At 43.2% G+C, this 23,845-nt stretch overlaps 1 protein-coding gene and 1 long non-coding RNA gene across 3 annotated transcripts in view; one reads left to right on the top strand and one right to left on the bottom strand.

Moving 5' to 3' along the window:
- LOC147142218 (uncharacterized) overlaps positions 1–23,845 on the bottom strand; it is a 51,355-nt gene that overhangs the window by 21,876 nt on the left and 5,634 nt on the right. The window lies entirely within an intron of this gene.
- On the top strand, positions 204–23,374 carry LOC147142220 (zinc finger protein 385A-like). The gene is made up of 8 exons (XM_086041541.1): positions 204–558; positions 11,582–11,730; positions 14,259–14,369; positions 19,393–19,567; positions 19,748–20,065; positions 20,296–20,483; positions 20,583–20,669; positions 21,528–23,374. Exons 1-8 carry the CDS (start codon positions 549–551, stop codon positions 21,753–21,755), a joined length of 1,266 nt encoding a protein of 421 aa, XP_085897667.1. The 5' UTR covers positions 204–548; the 3' UTR covers positions 21,756–23,374.

Genomic DNA, 23,845 nt, shown 5'->3' with positions numbered 1-23,845 from the left:
ATGCTCGTGCCGGGGTGCGAAAACAGCAGGCTGGTAAAAAGGAAGGAGAGCAACATAACCCCTGCCTCCTGATTCAAACACCCCAAGAAAATACAGTGCATGGACTGCTCTCATTGGCTGATCCTGCAGCCAATCACAGCCTGGGAGTGCAAGGTGCCTTTAGGTTATACCCAAACCCAAAATATGTGAGAGAGGGAGGGAGAGAGAGAGTAGTGCAGCGGTTCCTCTAGCGAAGCTTCACCTCAGCTCCATTCGCTGTTGTTCTTGCCGCTGAACTGAACGTCTCCCGGTGAATACATTAGCGGCTGGCATGCAGTAGAATCCGAGCGCGTGTTGCAGCAGGACCGGCGTGCTCGTCCTACGACGCGAAATCCACATCCGAGAGGAGCGACGACAGCGGGATGCAAAGTAAAGCTTGTGATGTCGGAGGCTTCTTACGCATTGATGCTGAGTTTTGAGAGAAGCGCGCTCGAGCTTTAGCACACTTCAGAGGAGACGAGAAGGACGACATTGTGGATAAGAAGAAGTTCACTGTGGAAGCATTCAGGATGATCTTAGGTGAGTCTTATGTTGATGTTATCCCGCAAACTTTTTTTGGTGCATCGTGAACACAACTTTGATGCAGGTAGTCACTCAGTCACATGCAAATAAACAAACAGTTGTCTTTGCTCTTTACATTTGCTACATTTTAATATTGAGTTATCATAGTTGGCTATACAGGGATGTTGTTGACAGGGCACTGAGGATGTGTAAAGGTTAGAGAATTGTTTAGATAGGTCTGACTTTTTTAAAAGGCTAATTTGTGTCAGCACAGAATTAGGGTGCCAGAAAGATGTCAACTTTTTTATCTAAAAAAAAAAAAAAATCAAATTGGGGGGATAAGATTAGATTAAAAAGAATAACTGATCTTAGATTACTTGTTAATATTATTCAAAATTGGGACAAGCCTGAAATCCCCAAATAATATTCCAATGTTATAAGATTTAAAAAAACTTTTTGTTTTAGCATCTTAGCAGGCTTTTTTTTTGTAACATAATCCGCCATCTTGCAGCGCCATTTTTCTACAGTAGCCCTGAATGCACAAATACAGACGATGTTTGTTATCAGTCAAACAGCGCTTTTGTCAACATTTGAAACATGGGATCTTATGATGTTGAAGTGCTCAGTCAGTTATTTCTGATGTCATGATGCAATGAATGTTGCACTATGACAATGCTTGAAGGTCATCTTCATTTCCTCTCCTTGCTCAAAAAGGGAGGGGTGAGAGAGCAATATACAGTTTCCCCCTCTAATGTACTTGAATGAACAACAGGGTTGTTTTTTTTTACACCTCCAAACCCATAATTGTTTTTTGCCGTGAAGATCAATTTCTACACGCAGGAAGGTGCATTCATTTCATTTCAAGAGTAAACACAAATTGCAATGATAGTGCTGTCTGTGTAGATTATGTGACTGAATATTTTATTAGAATCTATTTCAGCTTTCATGCTCAAAACCCCTGAGCTAGAACAAGCATAATCAGATTTTAACAGGCACATACAGTACTGGAAGTCCCTCAACACACTCGCGTGTCATCATCAGTTTACAATCACGTCAACATATTTTCTCTGGCCAGCCACCATTTGAACACTGGAGAGCAAAGATTCACACATTCTAAGCATGTGCTAAATATGACTCATCTCCCTCAGTGCAGAGCAGCGTTCGGTGACTCTTTCGTGTTTTTTTTAACAATAAATATTTCACATCCAGAGGTTTGAGGTCTTTACTTATTTAAAATAAAGGACCAACGCTTTTTTTTTTTACTCTCACACAGACCTACTACAGCAGTGTGTGTGTGTGTGTGGCACATGTCTCCTTCCACTTATCAATGCCTCCAAAAAGAATCACAGGGATATGTTGCCTTTTATAAACAACATGACCTTTAAATCAAGGCAACTCATCGAAGGATGACCAGTATTGACATTTGAAACGTATGCTTGACAAAATGACACAGCCTGAGTCTAGCGTCATGAGCCTCTAGTCTAATTTGACTGAATCGGAAACAGAAGCCTCACCTAAGTAGCACATTTCTTAAAGCAACAAGTAAGGTGTCCTTAAAATAAAAGCTCTGAAATCATTGCGCTAGTACGCTGGCTTAGAAGAAGAGCATCTCCATCATTGCCCTGACAACCTTGAAAAGCGACTTCAGTGGACCATAATATTAGTCGACCAGCCTGGATAACATGTGTTTGCACTGTCAGTGATATGTTACGGTTCACAGTTCTGTGCATTGTGTTAGTTCAGCTTCTCGACTTTACATTAAAACACTGGAAAGGAAAGATGATAACACACAGGAGAATTAATGAATAAGCACAGCATGAGATGCCAAGGGTGTAGAACATTGTCAGGAACATGATTAATACTGTATTGTAGTTGTGGACTAAAATATTTTTACAAAAGTAATAATGGTGCTTTTAGCTTGAGATGGCATGCGTACCTGTGTTGTTTATTTTGAGTTTTGGAGCTTTTTATGATGTATGACACCTTTAGAATCCTCAGACAGTCACTCACGGAGGACTTTGTACTATTACAGTATTTAGTTTTAAACTTTATAAATGTGCAATAGATCACAACGCGCACTAGATAGAGGCAACAAACTCAACACAACTCACTTTACAACAAGCAGCAGCCTACAAGATTTATTTTAAAAAAAGGTCTCCAATCAATTTATTGCCACTGTCAGTTGTAGTTTACATTCTAAACATAAAACAAAGATAATTACACATCGTGTATTTAAAACAACCACACAACTTTGCATTAAACATCTCCACTAGCTTAATGCTAACACACAATGCATAACACCTTTGACGGGCTAACAAATAACATCGATGGCCGTGGCGTTATAATCCTTTAAGATAATAGAACACAAAGAGTGAATCCCAGACAATATCATACCCACAGTCATATTTTCTTTATACTCGGCAAAAAATGACTACTGAGTCAGTTGTGAAACTCTTCATTGTGTGTATCTCTGTCTCTTTTATACTGCCACCTGGTGGCCAAGGTAAACACATCAGTTATAGCACGAGGGCTGCAACCAAATTAAGGACATTTCACTTGTATGACTGACCGGTTGAAACGTTACTTAAAAGATTTCCTGTACAGTTCATAAAGGTATTATGATGGTAAAACTGTATTATACTAGAAATAATACCGTAGGACTGTATATATTGGCAGAAATGTTACTGTTTTTTTTGTCGCGAAAATAAGCCACTTGATATTTCTTGAGCTGGTTCAAATGTCTGCTAAGGCACATACAAAGGCTTTTGCTGAGCCAAATGTCTGCTGACCATATATATAATAAGAAGGGCTTGGACACAAAGGCCGAAATGTGTAGATCTGTCATTTACTGGTTTCAAGGTTGCCAAATAAGGTCTGAGGGCTGCGAGCCTGGCGCCTACCCGTCATTATCTTTGTGCTTTGCTTCAAGACCACGCTCTTGCATCAAACCACACAGGCCCTCAAAATATAACCTGTAATTATTGCTCCCGGAGAAAATGACATGCTACTTGGATATTGTCTGTCACCTGAACATCCATCCTTTGTCTTCTCCCCTTGAAAAAAGCCAGTGGAGGACGCACCTGCGGGCACCATTGTTATCATTGTATGTTGACTCTTGCGTATATTTTTCCTTGGGTTCCTCGCACACTCAGGTTGCACTGCTCTGGGTCAGCGCGAGCCCTATTAGTCAAGGTACAGCAGGTGTGTAAATGCTCAAATAAAAGGATGATAATAAATGTGGAGGTCGTGTTGACACAGTGGATTTCTTGATGACCTTGGTTTCCCTCGGTGTGGTTTCATGCCATACGCTCCTCTGTTAGCCTCAAACTGCGCAAAACAGTGACCTCAGTATAATGAAAATAGACTCTGCAACCAGGTGTGGGATGTTCCAACATCTCCCCAAAGGACTGGAGCCAGAGAGGAGGTTAAAGAGCTGTTAAGAACCTTCCTTGAATAGAGTTGTGATGTGATTTTATCTTCTCTGATCATATGTTGTATACTTTGGTTGGCGCTAACTCACAATGATCTGTCTTATGTCAAGAGCAGTTATAAAGAAGAGGGTGTGAAATAAAGGCTTTGTGGATGTATGCAAGGTTTCCATTTGACAGTATTCGAATGTATATTTTCATATTTTAGAGATGCGTTTCTCATTTGTCTTGTTTCCCCCCCCCCCCATCTAAAAAAAGGGTGAATCACTGTTTATTGAACTCAATGCAGTTTTCCCCCTGCTATTTGCGGCAGGACTTGGTTCATATGCCCCGGGGCCGTGAATAGCAAAAACCCGTGAGTAATTGATGCTTTGGTGTATCTATGCGGTATATGCAATAGAAGATATAAATTTGGCCTACTGTACAAATTTGGAATCTACTGACCAATCCCGATAGCGCCTGTTGATGATGTCATTGTATCTAGCACATCGTGAAAATTGATTTGAGCTTGTCTGACCATAGAGCTGGAGGAGATGCAGCCTGGCTGCCACTACTGTTTTTTTTTTGTTTTTTTGTTTTTTTTCAACCAGCTCCGGCCCGGGTAAAAGAAACCGTACCGTACGTCCACGTCAAACAGTCACCCAACCTCTCTGCTTTCCCAGGTGATCAGGAACTATTGGGCAGAGCTGGGAATTTTACTAAAATTCCCCAGTCCGTTTATCGCCTTCCGCCTGCAGCTGGGGTACACTTCCGCCGTCTGTTTATCCGCCTTTTTGTCCGGCCGGACTAAATAGTAATCGCCTGTCATTTTAAATGGGCTTCCGTTAGCGTTTCCGTCAACCAACTTCCTCTAACGCTAGTGAGTGTCTAAGAGAGTAAATACTATAACGGCTACACAGTTCGCACATGTCCGAAAAGTGGAAATCAATCTTGCTGCATAAGTCGGCCAGGACAAGAAGCCCATAAGGTCAAAAGTATTTTAGTTTATTAAATATTTATAATATCAGCAATGGTGTTTGTGTTCATTTACATTATTTTTAACCATGCGGTGTTTCAAGTTTGAGTTTTGAGTTCTGCACAATCAAATTCTATTCAGAATGTTACACTTACGTTTATACTAGGATATACACCGTTATCGCAAATTTATACTGTGATATGAATTTTAGGCCATATTGCCCAGCCCGAATTGATGCCCTTCCTAAAATCTTCCTGCGAATTGCCTATACCATTATTCTCCACCAGTGTGCCGTGGCGCATCAGTGTGCCGAGAGAGATCTTCAGGTGTGCCGCGGAAAATTACCCAATGTCAATTATTTTGACCACCCCTCCCGAAAAAAAATTCGAATAACTTTTTGGGGGTTCATTTATCTATGCCAACCACGTATAGTAACAGGCAGAACAATGAAATGCTCTTTCACTAAATGACTGAAGTTACATAATTATCGTTTTGATATACTTTTTGTTTTGTGAATTATTTTGTTAAGGAGCGCGCCGTGATTTTTTTTTTTTCCCGATGTGAAAGATGTGCCTTGGCTCAATAAAAATTGAGGCACACTGGCCTATACTGTCAAATGTCAATGCACAAGATGTGAGCAAAGTGCTACTTTTCTATTGAACGGGGCTTTGACCTGATCACAAAAAACAGCAAATAGGTGAGTTTTTGTGCACGTAACAGAAGATTAGGTTCCAAGGAATAAGGTCATGTGAAGATTGTGCATAGTTTCACACAACCTCCATAATGGCGGCTTTGTGTGACTTTTAAAGGCATTCGTCATGCACTTGGGCCAACGTGCTGTTTTGTGTCGTTTTACACTACGCGTATATGTTCCAATTGGTGAATATTGGCAGGGAACGCTGAAGGGCTACAGAGCTCAGGGTGTTTTATGGCTAAAACGAGACAAGACATATCCACGCTGTGAGGCGAGATGCAAAATAATCCAAAATTTCTCATGCGCGTGTGACATTTTGCATGTGACAGCCAAAAGTTAAGCCTTGGGGGCAGGTATGGCTGTGTGTTGGAGGCTGTTTGGTAATAACTGTGAACCAACGCGAGTCACATTCTGCTACAACCGCTCGTGATGTTACTCCTGTACATTAACCCGCAGGTTACGCAGCTCTTTACATCCTCTGTTCACCTTGGACTCACCTTAAAGCATGCGGCTCACCCCCCATCCCCCTCCCCAACCTCAGATGCCTTCCCTCGCTTCCCCCTTCTTATTCCAGTGCTTTTTCTTTCTTTTTTTTTTTTTTTTTTTACTCGCGCTTGATCGACTCCATCCCCCTCAGCTGCTGTTATTCCTCCACAAGCTAATCTCCTTGCTAATCAGAGGACGTTTGCCTCTACCGTAATCCCACAAAATGTCGAAACGGCAGACTTGTGCACAATTGTCTTGTCGGTCTGTGACAATGTTGACTCGAGCAATTTGACAGCGCGCTTACGTGTATAATCGTCTTAATTCGTGTGAGTGGTGAGAAAAAAACCCCCAAAAAACAAGTGGTTGTTAATTGCAAAAACTGCGAGAAGTCAGAGAAATGAACTGCAGGGAGACAAGCTGACGCACGCACATTCACTCTTCCAGTGAAAGGACTTATGGGAGTGGCAGGCAGCATTTAAGCCTAGCCACTGGAGCGCACAACATCTATCATTAAAACAAAAGTGCAAACCTAAATCAACCGGCTCCGTCCAGATCTCACACACACTGACGCGACATTCATCAGGGCCGAGTCCAGAAGTTACACTGCGGTGGTCTGTGCGCTTTGTCGTCCGTCCCTTGCTTAGGTAGCAATAGCTGCGGATGACTTTGGGGGTAAGCTGAGCTGCAGTAAATTGGATTTCACGCTTAGTCCTTCATAGTAGCAGCAGAGTCACCCCGCAGTCGCAACAAAGTTTGCTGCGTTTCTTCAGAAGCCGAGATGGACGCCGTTAAACACAGCAGCCCTTTGAATTATTTTACAGAGAAATGATGATCAAATCAAATCTCTGCCAGCAGGAGAGCTAAATGGTGCTCATAAATGATCATCTGCACTTTATGGTGTCATTTACCACCGAATCAACTTGAGGACGTGTGACGCCGCCACATAAACTGGGGGGGGGGGGGGGAGAATAAACACAAGCAGAGTGGGTCAAGACAGACCTGCAGGCACCGCATTGGAAGCTCTGCGCACCAGCGTTGTCAGGGGAGGCGGTGGGAGGCTTCGAGAGGTATCCGTGCACAGCAGCCCATTTAGATGCAGATGCGAGGCGCCTGGCATTCTGTGCCGAGCCGGGAAGGAAAGATGGCCGCATTTCTTTTTTTTTTTTTTAAATGTATTTTGGCAGCCCGACTTCCAGCCCACCTCTTTACAGTCCCTCCCACTCCCTGTCTTGGTCCCACGGCGAAGCACAGCGATGCAGTCAGGCAGGGAATACTGAAAGGCTGCACCGTCGTCGCTGACATTGACATTACCTCTGTGATCATTAAAGCGAAATTGGCCAAATGAATTGCCAATTTGAGAGGCCTTAGGCACAGCACGTTGGTGCGCACGTGTTTGCGCGTGCACGCCGTGCTTTGTGGTGATAAGCTACTTGCCCGTGGTTGTCATTCTCCGAACCGCTCCCCCCCCCCCCCCCCCCCGCCCGCCTTCCGTCTGCATCTCTTCATTTCAGGCTGGCTCGCACAAATCTACGCAAAAATTCAATAAGCTATTACATGGGCATTGATCTTTTTCACAGTCAAACATTTGCATGAGAAAACAAAAGGCAGTTGCGATGACGCGCTGGGGGAGGTGAGCTGTTCCCTTTTTTTTTTTTTGAGTGAATGCCCAATAGATGGTGCGGTCTGGATTTATGGAGTTTGACAGCACTTTACCAGTTTTACCCTCCCGTGAATGTGTCCAATCAATGCCAGTCGTCCTACGTGGTCGCTATTGAAGGGGCGCCGCATTCAGTTATCTGATGTCATTGTAAATCACTCGGGAAGAGCGTATAGGTCGTGGAACACAAGCTGCTTGGAGATGGCACAGAATGTGACTCTAGGAAGGCAGCGTGCTAATTTTAAATATGTGATTCTATTGTGGCACGCTGCGACGTTAATGAAGAAACAGCAGAAGTGATTTGACTTTTAAACCTCAATGTGGCGTAAAATGAGCAGCGGGAGTACGCTTCGCTGGGCAAAGAGGAAACATTACACCTCCCGCCTAAGTCCATAATGCTTGAGAGGTCGTCCTAACTTTCTTTGCATTTTTCAAGCAATTGTTTACATCACAGTTTCCAGCCTGTTTTGATTTTTTTTTTTTTTAAATCCAATAACTCGACGAAGGCAAGCAAAATATTACGGTAACCTTGAATTCTAGGCCTGATTGTTCATTATTGCGTCCGTCTCACAATAGATTCATTGACGCTAAGCTTGCATGCAGCAGCGCGGGTTGCTTACTGGATAGCGAGATCGATGGCCTTCAACTTAAAACTTGCATCATACGAACTTCTTCCTGTGGGTACCATGATGAAAGGGCGATTAACTGTAATTTGCCGTCCGTGTTTTATCTACTAAAGAAAAAAAAAAAGAGTATTCTTCTTTGCATTGATTTTTTTCTTAGGTTTCATCCTAATTTCGGTTAGAGCGCCCCTAGCGGTGGAAGAAAAATCCACAGAATAGCCACACCTTTGTATAAGATGCATGGTTCATAACCTAGGAAAAAAAGTAGCGGCTTATAGTCCGGAAAATATGGTAATTTAAATCGGCAAGAGGCAGGGTACTAGGTGGATTGGTTGCCAGTCATATAGATATAGAACATATAGATAAACAACCATTCACATTCACACCTACGGTAAGGACAATTTCAAGTCTTTAATTAATGTGTTTTGGAATGTGGCAGGAAGCAAGAGTACCCAAAGAAAACCAGGGCAAACCTCAGAATTCTGACACTGACGTGCTAATTAATTAATTGTCCACCCTACCGCATGTACCCGTCAGAGCTAAATTCAGTTATAGCTCATTTCTACCTGAAATCCGTAGGCAGGCAAACAATTAGAAAAATGCCGGTGTGACAACAACATTTTTAAAACTATTTTTCCCCTTATAGGATAATGGAAAAATTTAATTCCAGTGTCATACTCTCAGCAATATAAAACATTTATTAAGTGTAAAGCCGAAATTGTAAGTAACATTTGTAAAAACACAATGCACGTATTAAAAAAAAAAAAAAAAAAAAAAAGAACTGTTACACAGTGGCAAATGAAACACTGAGGGCTCTATTTTTGTGACTGGCGCGAATCCGGCAAGGCTTTTTTATCTAAAACTGCATGGAGGCGTGTTAGACCGGGTGTTGGTGCAGCAAGCCTTGCACCTGCACGGAAATCAATATGCAACATTGATGCCTTACTATTTTAAACATGAGTCGACTTCACGGAACTTCTGATACATATTCTTCTTTTTCTGGTAACACATCCTTGTTGATTAAGTGTACACTTAATTTTGAGGTACAAGTAAAATTTACTGACCTATTGTCAGGTACACTGAGGTTTAACATGATACGCTAATGTCTTGCATGACAGTGGTTAAAGAATTTGAATTTGACAGTTGAATTGCACATCAGGAGGAATTGAGGAATTTGCCTGTCATCCCCCCCCCCAAAAAAGAAACCTTCTGCTTGTAGTGTAGCGTCCAACTGCCGCCGTGCTGCAAGCATTCAAACAATCTAAAGAGGAATCATTTCCCCTTCATCTACTTCTGACAGTGCATTCTTCGCATAGCCGTACCCACCAGTGAAAGCTAGGAACCTGTCTGGAATCACCAAAGTAGCAATTCTTTCTGTTTCCCCTGAACCGCTTTTTTTCTCTTTGCATATGGAACAGCGTTAAATAAGCAGTCATCACAAAGCAGTAGCAATAAAAGATGGTGATTGCGTATAATCTCGGGAGGAAAAAAAAAAAAAAAAAAGGCATACAAATTGTTTCTTGTGCTGTGTGATTGGGCCCTGAGCGCGTTTCCCCGCCAAACGCCTTGAAAGTGGGAAGAACCTGCAAAATAACGGCGGAGATAAAGAGGGGAAACAAACCAAGCAGTAGGTTGGACTGCTGCGGAAGTGAGAAAGCGTGGATTGCAGGCAGGCAGAATAACAGCCCATGAAATGAGGACAGAAAGCAACGTCTGGTGTCAGAAAGAAGCAGCAGAGAAACTGAGAGGAGGCAGATATCTGCAGCACCCCAGTTGTGAGGCTTAAGAAGCTTTGCCCCCCCCGCCCATCACACAAGAGTCCTTAAGTACAGGCATCCGCTGTGGCTGAGCTGCAAGTGAGAGGAAAGTGAGCAAGAGATGCCGTGGGAGGAGAGGTGCAGGAAGCAAATGGATCGGCGTTTTCATTCAATGTATGCTTTTATGTCCAAAAAAATATACATTACATGAACAAAAGTAAATGCTCTCAATTAGGGCCGAACAATTAACCGAATTCAGATCGACATCGCAGTGTAGTAGAATGCAATTTTCTAATCGCATGCGATTTGGGAAAGAAAAAAAAAACTGCTCATTTGGGTGGGTTGGTAGGCTTCAGTTTTATAGACAGTATATTTAGATTTTAGTAATTTATTGATTTAGTGTTGAGATAAACCGAGAGCTTAAGAAGTGCAGTCCACATCTAATTTGTGTCATGAAACATGAAAAGTTGGAGTAATAAGCCACAGACTTGTTAGCATTGCTGTTGTATCTGATTTATTACATACGGATTTTATGTGTGCGCGGCACTTGTTTGGCAGTATTTTGTGATGTTGTCGTAGTCAACACCCAAAGGGGAAATCAACCCAAACATATTTTTTTCAAGAATATGTTCTATGCAAGTCCACTAGTTGAAACAAAAGCATTCTGACAAATATTGCTTTTGTGGAATAAGAGGTAATCGACCAGTTTTTAGCCATCTGCGGGGGCGGCCATTTTGTCACTTCTGTCGACTGAAAATGACATCACAACGGCCCAGGGCTCGGGTTACAACCAATCATGGCTAAGCTTTAGAAAACAGGCGAGCTGTGATTTGTCGTTGTTGAATAATAAATCTGGTATTATTTATTGTAATACAGATTCGTTTATTGCCTGTTTGTTAAAAAAATAAATTAAAAAAAACATGGGAAGAGGACCTTGAAAAAAAATGTGAATATTAATTTGCAATTGCAATATTGAGCGGACAAAAATTGCAATTAGATTATTCTTCAAAATCGTTCGACTTTGTTCTCAATTGGCATGCGCATCTACTGTTCCTCTCCTTCATTTTAGCAAGACATTTTGCACCATATTAGTTTTATTAATGGCCCTCTAAAGTTTAATGCTATTGATCAGATCGAAATTCTCAAGTACTCTTCTGAAATTAAAGACGAACCCCATTGTGTCTTTGGCTTCCTTTTCAGTTGAAGGTGTTATTATTTATTAAATGTCGATGCAAAAGCTTTACTGCCAATGTCAGCCGAACAACCACTTTAGACTTGAACACAATCCTGGTCTGAGTCAGAGGAAGAATTGCATTGATTTTAAAGGATACGTGAGCCAAGACACCGCAAGTCACTGGGGTCAAAGGTAATTCCGGTAGAGAGTGAGAATAATCTATGAGAGCGCGTCTTTATTTTAATCTCCAATTCCCTCTTTGCACAGGAAGTGTAAACCGAGCGGGGCCGGTTCCTGCCTTCCTCAGGAGCCCAGCCGTCCTCCCACCGTCCCCCCTGGACATGAAGCCCTTCCTACAATTCCCCCTGGAGTCGCCACACCCTGCAACTCTGGGTCTCTTCCCCAACTTTAATACAGTAAGTGGTCCAAGTCGTGTCACCAAGCATGCATGCTAACGTGCTTGAGCAGAATCTGAGATGATCACAACAAGGTGGGGTTTGCTAGTTTTGGATCTTTGCCTCCAGCACCAAGTACAGATGATGAACACATTTTGCTACAAAGTGACAGCTATTTACATTTTTACTCATTTGAAAAACAAAAGCCTTGGTGAGTGTTCTACAGCACCGGAATGACTTACAGCTAATCAATTGTATAAGAGGCCCGGGCGGAGTTGTCCGCAGTCAGCATTTCCTGGTTCTCATTTCCAGATTGGGTTTCACGTGAAGGTCAGCGTGGCCACACACATACACGCAACATCGTCTCGGTCATCTGCATGCGCTCGGGCGAAAGGAACCTTGCGTGAGGTTATTAGTCATCCTGTGTTATTGAGGACATGGAGTGTGGCCACCAATCTCATAAGACAAATCACAAAAAGTGTTTTTTTTTAAAAGGTGAGTGATAAGTACTAGCTCAAAAATGTCCACAGTTATGCAAGTAACGGCAAAGAGATCCAAGGAACTTTTGATTTAACGAGCCACTGCCAGTTTCAATGTACAGCTCCGTGCGTACTTGGATTTGCATGCCTTCATTTCTGAGATTACCGTAATTTCCGGACTATAAACCGCACCTATCTATGTTGAAAAATGTGATATTTACTGCATTTACAGAACGATTTTGAACTGTAAATGTACATGTACCTGAACAGATTCTTTTCTAACGGTGCCTTTTAACACGGCGGCAACTTTGCTGATTAAAACGGAACGGAACCAAGAGAAAATGAAGTACGTATCTTCATTTCACTGCCCGCTGTCACTCCTGTTTGTCATTTAACGTCCACATTGCTCTACTTCCGCATACCACCTAATTCATAACCTAATGCATAGTGCCCTCGCCTGTTGAACTTCTTCACCTGCACTCACATCCTCTTAATGGCAATTGCATTGTTTTGTCTTGTAATTCCGGTTAGAGCGCCCCTAGTGGTTGACGAAAAATCCACAGAATAGCCGCACCTTATTCTAAGCCGCATGGTTCAAAACCTGGGAAAAAGGTAGCGGCTTATAGTCCGGAAAATACGGTATATGCACATGCTACTGGCGTTATCAACCCACTAGCGTCCGGGGCCCGTGGTGCGGACCCCGCCTGGCCCTCTGCCGCAACTCACGGGGAGATCCACTCCGTCGCCACCCGAGCCGTCAATCACCCATTTTGCAGGGCATAATTTGCAGTCAACTAAAAATGTTGTCTTTCATGTTTAAAGTATTGCCACATGGCTGACATGGCTTATAGAATATACTGTCTACGTCAAGTTGTTGAAGTAGTATCGGAGCATTTTTATACCCAAGTATAATTACAGACAAATAGTATTGGCATCCCTCCTTTTAACCGATGCCAATCAATGTTCAGTCTGCATTTGTGTGACCTAATTTAATTTTGAATGAACTCTGACTAGCTGTTGAGAACTGACTGAAATTTAGCTGATTATGAATTGAATAGCGGCATGGGACCAGGGCTGTTTTGGTTTGTCTCAATTATTCAGATTACACCAACATTGATTACGCATTCAGCTTGTTGACTGACAAACACTTTCTTACACAAACCGAAAAGAAGGACAGGAAGAAAAGAAAAAAAAAAAAGCCCAAAATAAACAGAAAACATGAATATGCCAACAATGCATTCCAACAGCATTCAGGTCTTTCAGACCAAAACATTTTTCCTCGGGTGTCTGCAGCTGTGGAGCGTAAACACTCTTTCATTTTGGCCGCGTGCGTCCAGAGTGGAGGCAGCAGATGATAGGCTGAGTAAAACCACAGAGAACTTTTGGTGGTTGCTGAGGGCAACACCCGCACTGTCTGTGTGTTTCTGAATACTAACAGGAAGCACCGGCGACTTCACGTGTAATAAAACGGCCCGCAGCCGAGCTCCGGCAATGATAAGCGTGGCTGATTTTTTGGTACTGACCTTTTTTTTGGGGGGGCATTTTGAATTCAGTTTGATGGATTGGTTCGACCCACAGAGTCAACAGTATAAACGCTGGACTGCGCAGTAATTCCAACAAAATGACGTTGTCAACAATATGTCGCCCATGAATACCAGAACACGGTGGTACTTCCCCTAATACCCAAAGTATACATTCTTAATCTTTGATATTCATTCGAAACAACTCTTTCTACAGTCATCCATTGAAGAATTTCTATTTAATCTATGTAATAGAGCATTTACCCAAAAACATATATGCAGTCTTTTTTTAGATGGAGGGAGTCTGTAATTAGGCTCGTCAAGTCCCGATGTGAATTAAAGCATTTGAACCGCGCCCAGGAAGTAAGGCTCGGACAACAACAGCTGCTGAGAAAGTGCCCGCACCCCCCTGCTGTCCACATTTATCACCTCTCCCCAAATTCAAGCTTCTTGTTTACATCTCTCTTTTTAGCAGTTTCCCCATCGGCACCCCTGATCGCATCCTGCGTTGTTGAATCCGTCAAGTAACCTTTGTGCGTGCCCTTTTCAGATGGACCCCGTCCAGAAAGCCGTAATGACGCACACCTTCGGGCATCCCATGGTGAAGACAAAGCGACCAATAATCTCCTGCAATGTCTGTCAAATTCGGTTCAACTCGGAGGTAGGAAATGACACACCTGACCCGCATGACCTCGATTGTTCACAATTTTTTTTTTTTTTTTTTTCAACCTGTCAATTTTGGGGGGCCTGCACACACCCAGGCCCACCCATGGCTCCGCCCCCCGGTTATGGCAATAAAAATTTCGAATCGCAGCAGCACCAGTGGTCGACCGTCAGCCACTCATGAAGTTGCCGTGCTCGAAGTTTGGCCCACTTGTGTGCGGCGGGCTTAAATGGCCTTGTAGAAAGTATTCCTCATAATTCCAGTGTGCAAATCGACCTGTTTAATATGCTGTAGGTTCAACTGTGTCTATTCAAATTAATTAGGCTGCATCATGTCCTGAACAGCACAGACTCTTGGTTGATTTGCTTGGTCATCATAGCTCAGCAAGTGTCAGGGTACAGGAGACTATTAGATTTACTCTGATGAGAATTTAATGGAAGGGGTGTGAGACAGGACACAAGGCCAAGAAGTAAAGTGGACAGCAGTGCAGTGTGTCTTTTTAAAGTTACATTGAAGCTGATTTAGCATTTTTGGAGAGACGGTGCACTGCCAGCCTGAAGCAATGCGTCTAAAGGCAAAAAATAAAAAAAAATAGAAGAATTTAATGTTCTCACTAAGAGGACAAAGTCGCAACTTTACCGGTTCAAAAACGATAACTAGAAAATCATGTTTCAGAAAGCAATTCAGTTCATTTCTTTTTAGGCTCGGTTCTGTTTGTGTATGTCATGGTGCTCAAAGAGCGGAGCCATGCACACACACTGCAGTGTGTGGAATGACTCCTCACTTATGATAACAGCAAAGATACAAGAAAAAACCTCAAATTTTGTGTTCTACAGCCACATACCAAGGAAAAGAAATTTCTAGATGTTGTTCATTGTTGTCCTTTACCTTGTGTGTTGTTTTTAATTCATGAATTTATTAGTGTGCATAGGTTATACAAAGTCATCTTATCACGCCACCCTGTGATTGAAAAACTAGTAACATTAGGTATACTGTCCCACTCCCAATTTGCATCATAGTGAGTTCAAGTGAGCTGTATTTCTTGATGGAGATGAGGTTTTAATGTGAACATCCAAGAAGAGGATTTATGTGTTGGCCGCTTGACATTTACATCGAGAGAGCCCTTGTACATCTGTCTCTGGGCAAACCTCTTTAAGACATAAACCTTGTAAGATAAATGGGTTTTTTTGCAAACTGTGTGCATTTCACTGAAGGTATTACTGTCCTCAGAAGGATTATCAAAAAAATGTGGCCGTGTGTGTTTGAGTAATTCGGGCAAATGTCAGAAGTGATTTTTTAGACCTACTTGCTTCACTGATACATTCATCATTTGACAGAGAATATCAATTCTTCCGTCAAGACAAAAATCTACTGAAAAATACGATGGAAAATGACATACTTGAAAATCTTTACGAACCAATGTTGAATGATGAACAATGTCCTTTCACGCAGATAAAATGTGCTTACAACAGCACTGTGTTGTGCCGTCATTACGGGTGTGAAGTACTTGTACGTACATGCCTATATTGTATGTTTTCACAGAAGACCCTTTTCACTTTAGACGAGGAGACTACATTTCAAATGTTTACAGGTGACAAACTACCACTATCTTCTAAACAAAAAGAGCAAAATGACAATGATCTCAAATCAAATCCATGCTGATATTGTCTGGGCTACACAGAAAAAAACTTACATCTCCTCCATTAACAGTTAAAAAAAAACCCAAAAAACAGACATGCAAAGAACATGGATGACCTAAACCAGCCTGCAAATTTTAGTGACGGAAAATCATTTCAAGTTATCACAAACCATAACATAAATAGGATTACAACAAAACTCTCGACAAGCAGAGCCTGAAATATAAATACATCGTGACAATTAGGTGCTAAATATTTGTCCTCTAAATGCAGCAGCGTATAAAGGACACAGGCAGAGGAGTCATCTGAAACTTGTGTAACACTGCCCTGTTCTCCGTGAGGGGCCGCTTAATTATATCCCCCACTAGTGTTCTCACATGATCCACAAGAGCAGGAGATGTGAGCGTTTTGTTGACTAGCATATGACTTCATTTACATAGCATAGACAGGAAGGGCTCTATTTTCGTGCGTGTGTTCAAGTCCAGCGAGAGGCACGGTCTGAATCTGCGCAGGGGCGGGCTGGACTGGATGCTGGTATTTTTGTAGATAGGTTCAGCTTGACACAATTTTTAAAAAATGGGTGTTTGCGATGTTGTGGGCATGAACACAGCAGACTCGATTTGCCAACAGTCAAAGCGACTCCGCTCATGGCATTTAAAATCAGCGAGTAAGTAACAAGGCAGAAGAAGAATGTGATTGGCTTCTATCCGGCGGCGGGCCAAAGCGCACAAAGTGCGTTTATAGACCGGATGATGTAAAGGTCGGCCAGGGGGGGATTTTCAAAATACTGTACAATAAAGGTGATAACGATCTGTTTCTATAACGATTCAGAGGGTTTGATGCATGTCGTTGTCATATTTATGAAAGCCGGGATATGTCTGCCTGCATCCCAATCAAATTAACCAAAATCACGACAACTACTAATAGTTAGACATGGTTCTAATTTTAGCCACCAAATTTTCAGATGCGCCGGGGGCAAAGGAAACGTCTTCTGCTCTATGAATATATATCCCGACGTTTCATTTACATAAGATGCTCGCATGCAACGTCTGGTCGCCGTCATGCTGCCGTCCGTTCCCCGCCACCTGTTTGTCTTGTCCGAGTGGACACCCTGTACCTCTGCTCTGCAGCATGGAGCAGAACTTCCCAGCGTAACCGGAGAGGATGGGAACTTCGTGAACGCACTTTAATAATGAAGGAATAATCTGCTTGGAGTAGAGTTTCTGCAGGTGGTCGGCGGGCAAACGGCGCCAAGTTTTTCAAGCGTTCCCGCGGCCGCTTTTGCGTTTTAGTAGCAAAGCTCACCTCCGCGTTTTTCTTGTTTACGTCCGAGGGAAGGCGTTGCGAAACCGAAGTCAGACTAGAAGTGACGACGTGATTGATGTGACCGCTCAGAATCAAGTGCCTCTCACGGCTCCCCTCTTGCACTACATGTTGTAATTATAACATTGCCAATTCATCTCAGGCCACAGAGGACATATTAGCCTGCCAGTGCTCAGCACCGGTCCTGCTGCAAGGCTGACGTCACGCCATGCTGCATTAGCCGTCGTCACCACTGCAGAACGACAGCGGGGCTGAAGGACAGCGGGGGCAGAACGACGGCGGGGGCAGAACGACAGCGGGGGCAGAACGACAGCGGGCACACGCCGCGCACCGTTCGATCCCCAGAATTCCATTCGGCCTCGCGGCGACGCACTCGTTCCCTTCACCTTCCTTGTCGACAACTTCCTTCTCGACCCATTTTCTGCTCCTGTTTATAATGTTTCTCTTTTATCCTCCGTGGGGTTTACTGTTCTGTCGCCTTCTCGCCAGCTTCTTCCCAATCACCCCCACCCCCCCGCCAACATGCCTGTCGCTGCTGCCTGTACCCTGATTTGTCTGAGACCAGCTCGCTCCATTTTCTGTGCCTTTGTCACTTTATAGATAAAACATCAAAGCATATCCTGCTTAGAGAGAAAAGGATTTCAGGGACATTCACTCGCTCCCATTTTCTCCCTTTTAAAATCCCGTCCATGCCTCCACAATCATCCTAATCCCTTCCACATAGGATGGTCATTCCTTTTCTCATCTTACTCTACAGCACTTCATTCATATTTGATCACTATTCACTTTACCCCTCACTAACATCAATAATCTCACGGCCGAATTTGTTTTCTGTCCTCATGGCTATTTAGCGCATCCTCGCGCCAATCTCCGAAGGCCGTCCAGATTCTGTGTTTGATTAAAGGCAGACCTTCATTGATTTCTTAGGACATGTACTTGAAGGTGACAAAGAGTGAAAGTATTCAAATTCCAGCAGAACTGGGGGAAAAAAATTAGACGGACATGCGCTCTTCTAGCAGTTGTTTGTGGGCTTGTAAAGCAATCATCCCCTTGTCTAATTGGAGGCTTTGGAAAGCAGCAGCCACTGGGTTTGAGTTACACAAGCAGCAAGCTATGGATGCCATTCCGTCATCACCGATCAGGATGAGCGCTATGTGGGTAACTATCACCACCAGCTGATACACGAGGCTTACATAGGCATCTTGAAAACCACCCAGTGGTCCATCAAGCCCCAGCCGCGCAACCGTCAGGCGCCTTATGGGCTTCCTCTAACTTAAATTGGCATAATTTTCAATTGTCTTATCTTGTGTTTACGCACGGGAGGGGGGGAAAAAAAACTGGCCCAAACTATGCTCATGTAAGGGAGGAGCTCAGCAGATTTGGAAAAAAAATAAATAAATAAATAAATAAATAAATTGAGTAAAAATAAATATAAGACTGCTTATTAAGAATACTACAAACTTCATGTGCCTTAATAATATATAATTATAAACAAAAAGAATACTACAAGCTCTAAAATCATCTCTCTCACACACACTAAGACAAATAAAAGTACCTCCGTACAAGTGAGTTCGTACTGCACTATTTCACATTTGAACCAGAAAGTCATCAGAAAACACAGCAGACACAGTGGAAGTTCAATGATTTAGTCTACGGTGTTTTTTTTTTTTTACACTATGGCCAGCCAGGGCACTACAGATGAAAAATAGCCTTTTGGATAATTATGGCTTTCTTTTTTTTTTTAACCATGATTTTTCATGTGTTATGTGAAATTATCCCCTTTCAAATAAACTAATCTAATCATCTAAAATGAAGGGATTTTAACGTGCACCGAATGTCCATGTCAGAGTAGTTTTTCTGTGAGATTTAATAAATGGCCCAACAAAAAGGCAACCTCTTTAGGTGATTTAACTAGAACGCCTTTAATGTGACAGACACACAGCCCCCGCTGGCTCTCTGACTCACTTGGACGTCAGCGGGCAGATTAAGAGCGAAGATGATGGAAGTGAAGCCAACATACTCACAAATCTTCACATCCATCAAATTGTGTTTTCTTCCAGAGTCAGGCAGAGGCTCACTATAAGGGCAACCGACACGCTCGCAGAGTTAAGGGCATTGAGACGTCCAAGACAGGCCGTCTTCAGGACGGCGACAAGCAGCCCCCTCCCCCCACCACTTCACCCTCACCATCGGGACCCTCACCATCCAACCTGGAGCCCGACCCCAATCAGCAGGGTGAGCATCACCTGTGACATGTGACGCCCTGCACACGTACAGACACAAAATCCGTCATAAAAGGACCCAGACGCTCAACACATCTCACATATTATTCTCTCATATTATCCTGCTATTTCACAAATGTGGACACACCCTTTTGTCCTGACAGCAGAGCATTTTTTTTTTTTTTCCCCCCAGACGACACCCAATCCTGTGCCAACTCAGACTCACCTTTGACCCCGAGCCACCTCTCAACACCCACAGTGAGCTCAGCGGAAGCGGAGTGCCCCTTCTTAGAGTCGGCGGGTGAACCGTTGCCACCCTCCCCTTCGCCGGCGGCCATGGACAGCACACCACCTGCGGACTCAGCAGGGGCGGTCCTTCCTGACAACCCGTCTCCAGCTCCCAGCCCTCCCTCTGGAGAGTCTGAGGAAGAGAAAGCCAAGAAGCTTCTCTACTGCTCCTCATGCAAAGTTGCGGTTAATTCCCTCTCACAGCTGGAGGCCCATAACAAAGGTAAGTGGTACATATGCACAAATGAGACATTTGCAAGGTTGGAACGGGTGGATCATGGCTGCTATGAATCTCAAGTTTGTATGAAAAAAAAAAAAAAAAATCGAGCAGGAGCACTACTGCCATTCAGTGGTGTAAAAGGAAAATTGCAAATAGCCTTTTTTTTTTTTCACATTTCAAACAACGAAATGTGAATATGACTTGGATTCCAAAACACTTTTTAATCACCCTAGGTACAAAACACAAAACAATTTTGGAGGCCCGCAGTGGACTGGGGCCCATTAAAGCCTACCCACGTCTAGGTCTGAAAAGCAGCCCCGAGCAGGGCGGGGAGCTGTCGTCTGACCCCAACACTCAGGAACAAACCTTCCACTGTGAGATCTGCAATGTCAGAGTCAACTCTGAGCTGCAGCTTAAACAGGTGAGACATTTTTTTTTTAAAAAAAAAAGAAGGAAAAACACAAGCACAAAGAAAAGCAATCCATTTCTATTATCTGGCCTGCTTGATTTCACACTGCAGCATATTTCCAGCCGGAGGCATCGAGATGGAGTTGCGGGGAAACCTAATCCTCTACTTAGTCGCCACAAGAAGCGTGCAGACTTCATGGTATACCATTCACATTTTTCGTTTCTGGCCTGTGGTATGTCCCACTCCCACAGAAAAAAAATCCTGTACGTTCGGTCCCCTCCTGGACCTTAGTAAAAGAAAAAAGAAAAAAAAAAACCAATCCTGTCCCATCCTGTACCGGTGAAAACAACTCCTGTTCAGAATGGCTCCCACTCCCGTACCGCTCCCATTTTGGAGGTCAGCCACATTAAAAAAAAACAGTGTTTTGCCCCCTCTTACTCATGGACTCTCCATGGTTACTGATAATCCTGATCCGGTCTGCTACTGTGAACTTTTTCTCTTGTACCGTCCCAATCCCATGATTAAAGATAAAGTTGACTCCCATCCTGCAGGAATCCCGCGGCATTCACGGCACCCGCAGGATTCCCGAAAAAATGTCAGCCTCCGGTCTGGAAAGACGTGGATAACCCTGACCTCAACCCAATCGAACACCTTTGGGATGAACTAGACAGAGCCAACACAAATTCCCACTGACACACTGAATCTTCTCGTAGAACAGGGATCTTCAATCCTGTTCCTCAAGGTCGTGCCTGTTTTCCATTTCTCCCTGCTGCAACCCACCTGATTGAAATGACCAGGATCGTTATCCGGCTTCTTCAGACCTTACTAATTATCTGATCATTTGAATGAGATGTGTTGCAGCGGGGGGAGATGGAAAACAGGCGGGACAGTAGACCTCGGGGAACAGGACTGTCGACCGCCGGTGCAGAAAGTCTTCCCGGAAGACATTTTCGCATCTCGTAGGAGCAATGGCCAGCGTCCCAGTACTTTTGTCCATGTGTGTTTTATCCGCCGATCTCGATGAGTCACGTGACATTTTCCTTGTCTCTCTCAAAGGAACTTCCAAAAACTCTGGGGGCGGGACTTTTACCAAATCCTCTGGCTGTCGCGGCAGCCATGGCCGCTGCGGCATCCTCAAATCAGCTGGCACTGCGACCTCCTGGCCCGCCCACGCACCCTCACCCCCATCACCACCTGCTACAGGGGGCACCCCTCAGCCTGCTGAGGCCCGCCCCGGGGCCCATTCGCACGACGCACGGGCCAATTCTCTTCACTCCGTACTGATAGCGTGAGCACGAGGAGGAGTCAGGCAGAAGCACACTGTGAAGCCCAGAGCCGAACCCAGGCGGTGTTTCATTCGAGTCAAACTTGTGACTGCCGCTGCTGTTATGCTAACAGGGAGAAGCGGAAGCATCTGACGACTCAAAGGCATTTTAAAGAGACAGCGTACATTTTCATCTTCCCCACTTGCCCCGTATCAATAAAAACACCAACTAATCATCGGTCATAACCCTGTGAAGAAGAAGTGGACTATTACACGGACTCCCACTTTGCAGCTGGCTTAACATCTGTATTCCAATCCCTACCTCTTCAACAATTCGAATCTTCTTCACATCCGATGCATCAATTTCCTGAGAAGAAAAAAAAAAAAAAAAAAAAAAAAAAAAAGAAGCCGACTGGGTTCTATATTGTGGTCTCCTCTGATGTTAGATGTTAGCAATCACTGTGTAATGGGTCCCCCACTTCTTTTGTGGTCTATGAATTTGTGTTGATGCTGGAGTCTCCTGCAACATTTCTCTGTACTGTATGTTTAGATCTTCCCAGCTGGCTTAGGGGGTCTGTACGTACCTCTGTGGGACACAAACGGGGGGTGGGCGGGGGTTAAAAGAGGAACACAATATCCAATACGTCTTAAAGAAGATAGTCAATGAAGCACCTTAACCCTGTCAATGGGTTGGCAAAGTTGTAGTTGTGGTGAAGAAGTACTATGCAGCTATCAGTGTTTATATTTGTGGTCTGATTAGATGTTGGAGAAAAGAAAAGAAAAAGAAAAAAAAGTTAAAAGAACATCAGGGAAGAAGACTAGGCAAGTAATTTTAGCTTTAGGTCTACATGTTAATTGTCAGATAAACCCCCCCCAGATTTGATTCCCCTGATATTTCCCTGGTAATATGTGCTAAAAAGTGTGTCTAGGCACTGGGGTAAACTGCATGCAAGTCATTTTAAATGCTTTGATTTACGTTTCACTGCACAAAAGGGGAAAGTTTCAGTATCTCAGAGAAAGACTTTCAACACTGTGAGCACAGCAGGACAATGGGCGAGTAATATAGTAGCAGCTATGGGCATATGCAGCTCACAAACACACACACACACACATAAACACAAATAAAAAGCAAAATATGATAACAATATGCATATTGTAAGAATATGTTCTAATAATATAAAAAAGACACCAGCATTGCGGTATATATACGTGAGAAACACAAGCACACACACACATAGACGACACGAGTAGCAAAAACATTCTTTTAGAAAGCTTTGCAGGTGTACGGTAGGATAAAGCAATGGTTTGTTTGTTCTGCTTCGTGACCCAACATGACTGTCACGGCAGCATGTCACACATTAGTGGGAAACTTCAGCAAACAGAAACTAGCAATACTTTCGGCTCTATTTTTTATGTGAAATGCAAGAAACGCAATAAAAAAAAAGAAATAATAATAATAATTGTGTCAAAAGATATATTCATTGTTTTTAGAAGTGATGTGTAGAAACATTGCTGTCAATGTAGATTATTTAAAAAAATATGACAAATGGCAAATGTGGGAGGCTTCCAAATTGTTGAATTCTAATAGAATTGTACCCAATATTCATTAAACTCAGTTTATGATTTTACTGAAAGTGAACAGACTTTTTATTTGAATTAGTTTTACCACAGCTGATATTTCATTGTATTTTAATGCTAGGAGACTGGACAACATCTGTGAATAAGGCTTCAAAACATGGTTAGAATAGTAAACAGATAATTAAGCAAATCAAATCCAAACCTGCAAAACGGTTTTGCAGTCTTGGATTTGGTTTGGCAAAAATGCCATTCCAGTTTGATTTCATTTCATTCTGCAGACCGCCGGTGGTCGCTGAGAAACCCCAGAAGATCCCTGCGCATCTTTCACCTCGAACATTTAAAGGGGAAGTCAACCCCCAGGGGAAGATTCTACTTACCCTGGGAATCACTCTGCACTTTTCGTTTAAAATCAAAACAAATTTTTAACATTTCTGTCTTTTTGGATGACTTTATTTACTATAGAAAACTATATGGAGCAATTGTTTAAGTTTTCATTTAACTTTTGAATACATGCTGATGAACCTGGGAGCCC

The sequence above is a fragment of the Filicampus tigris genome, chromosome 9, assembly GCF_054856515.1.
Source record: "Filicampus tigris isolate MCC_2025a chromosome 9, RoL_Ftig_1.0, whole genome shotgun sequence".
Taxonomy (NCBI): domain Eukaryota; kingdom Metazoa; phylum Chordata; class Actinopteri; order Syngnathiformes; family Syngnathidae; genus Filicampus; species Filicampus tigris.
The sequence above is the reverse complement of the archived record's forward strand: the minus strand, read 5'-3'. Positions and strand labels throughout refer to the sequence as shown.

Excerpts from the sequence above, each read along its gene's own strand:
- LOC147142220 (XM_086041541.1), top strand. Across the intron at positions 19,568-19,747 it reads GCCCGACCCCAATCAGCAGG|ACGACACCCAATCCTGTGCC; the intron begins GTGAGCATCACC and ends TTTTCCCCCCAG. Across the intron at positions 20,670-21,527 it reads AGAAGCGTGCAGACTTCATG|GAACTTCCAAAAACTCTGGG; the intron begins GTATACCATTCA and ends TCTCTCTCAAAG.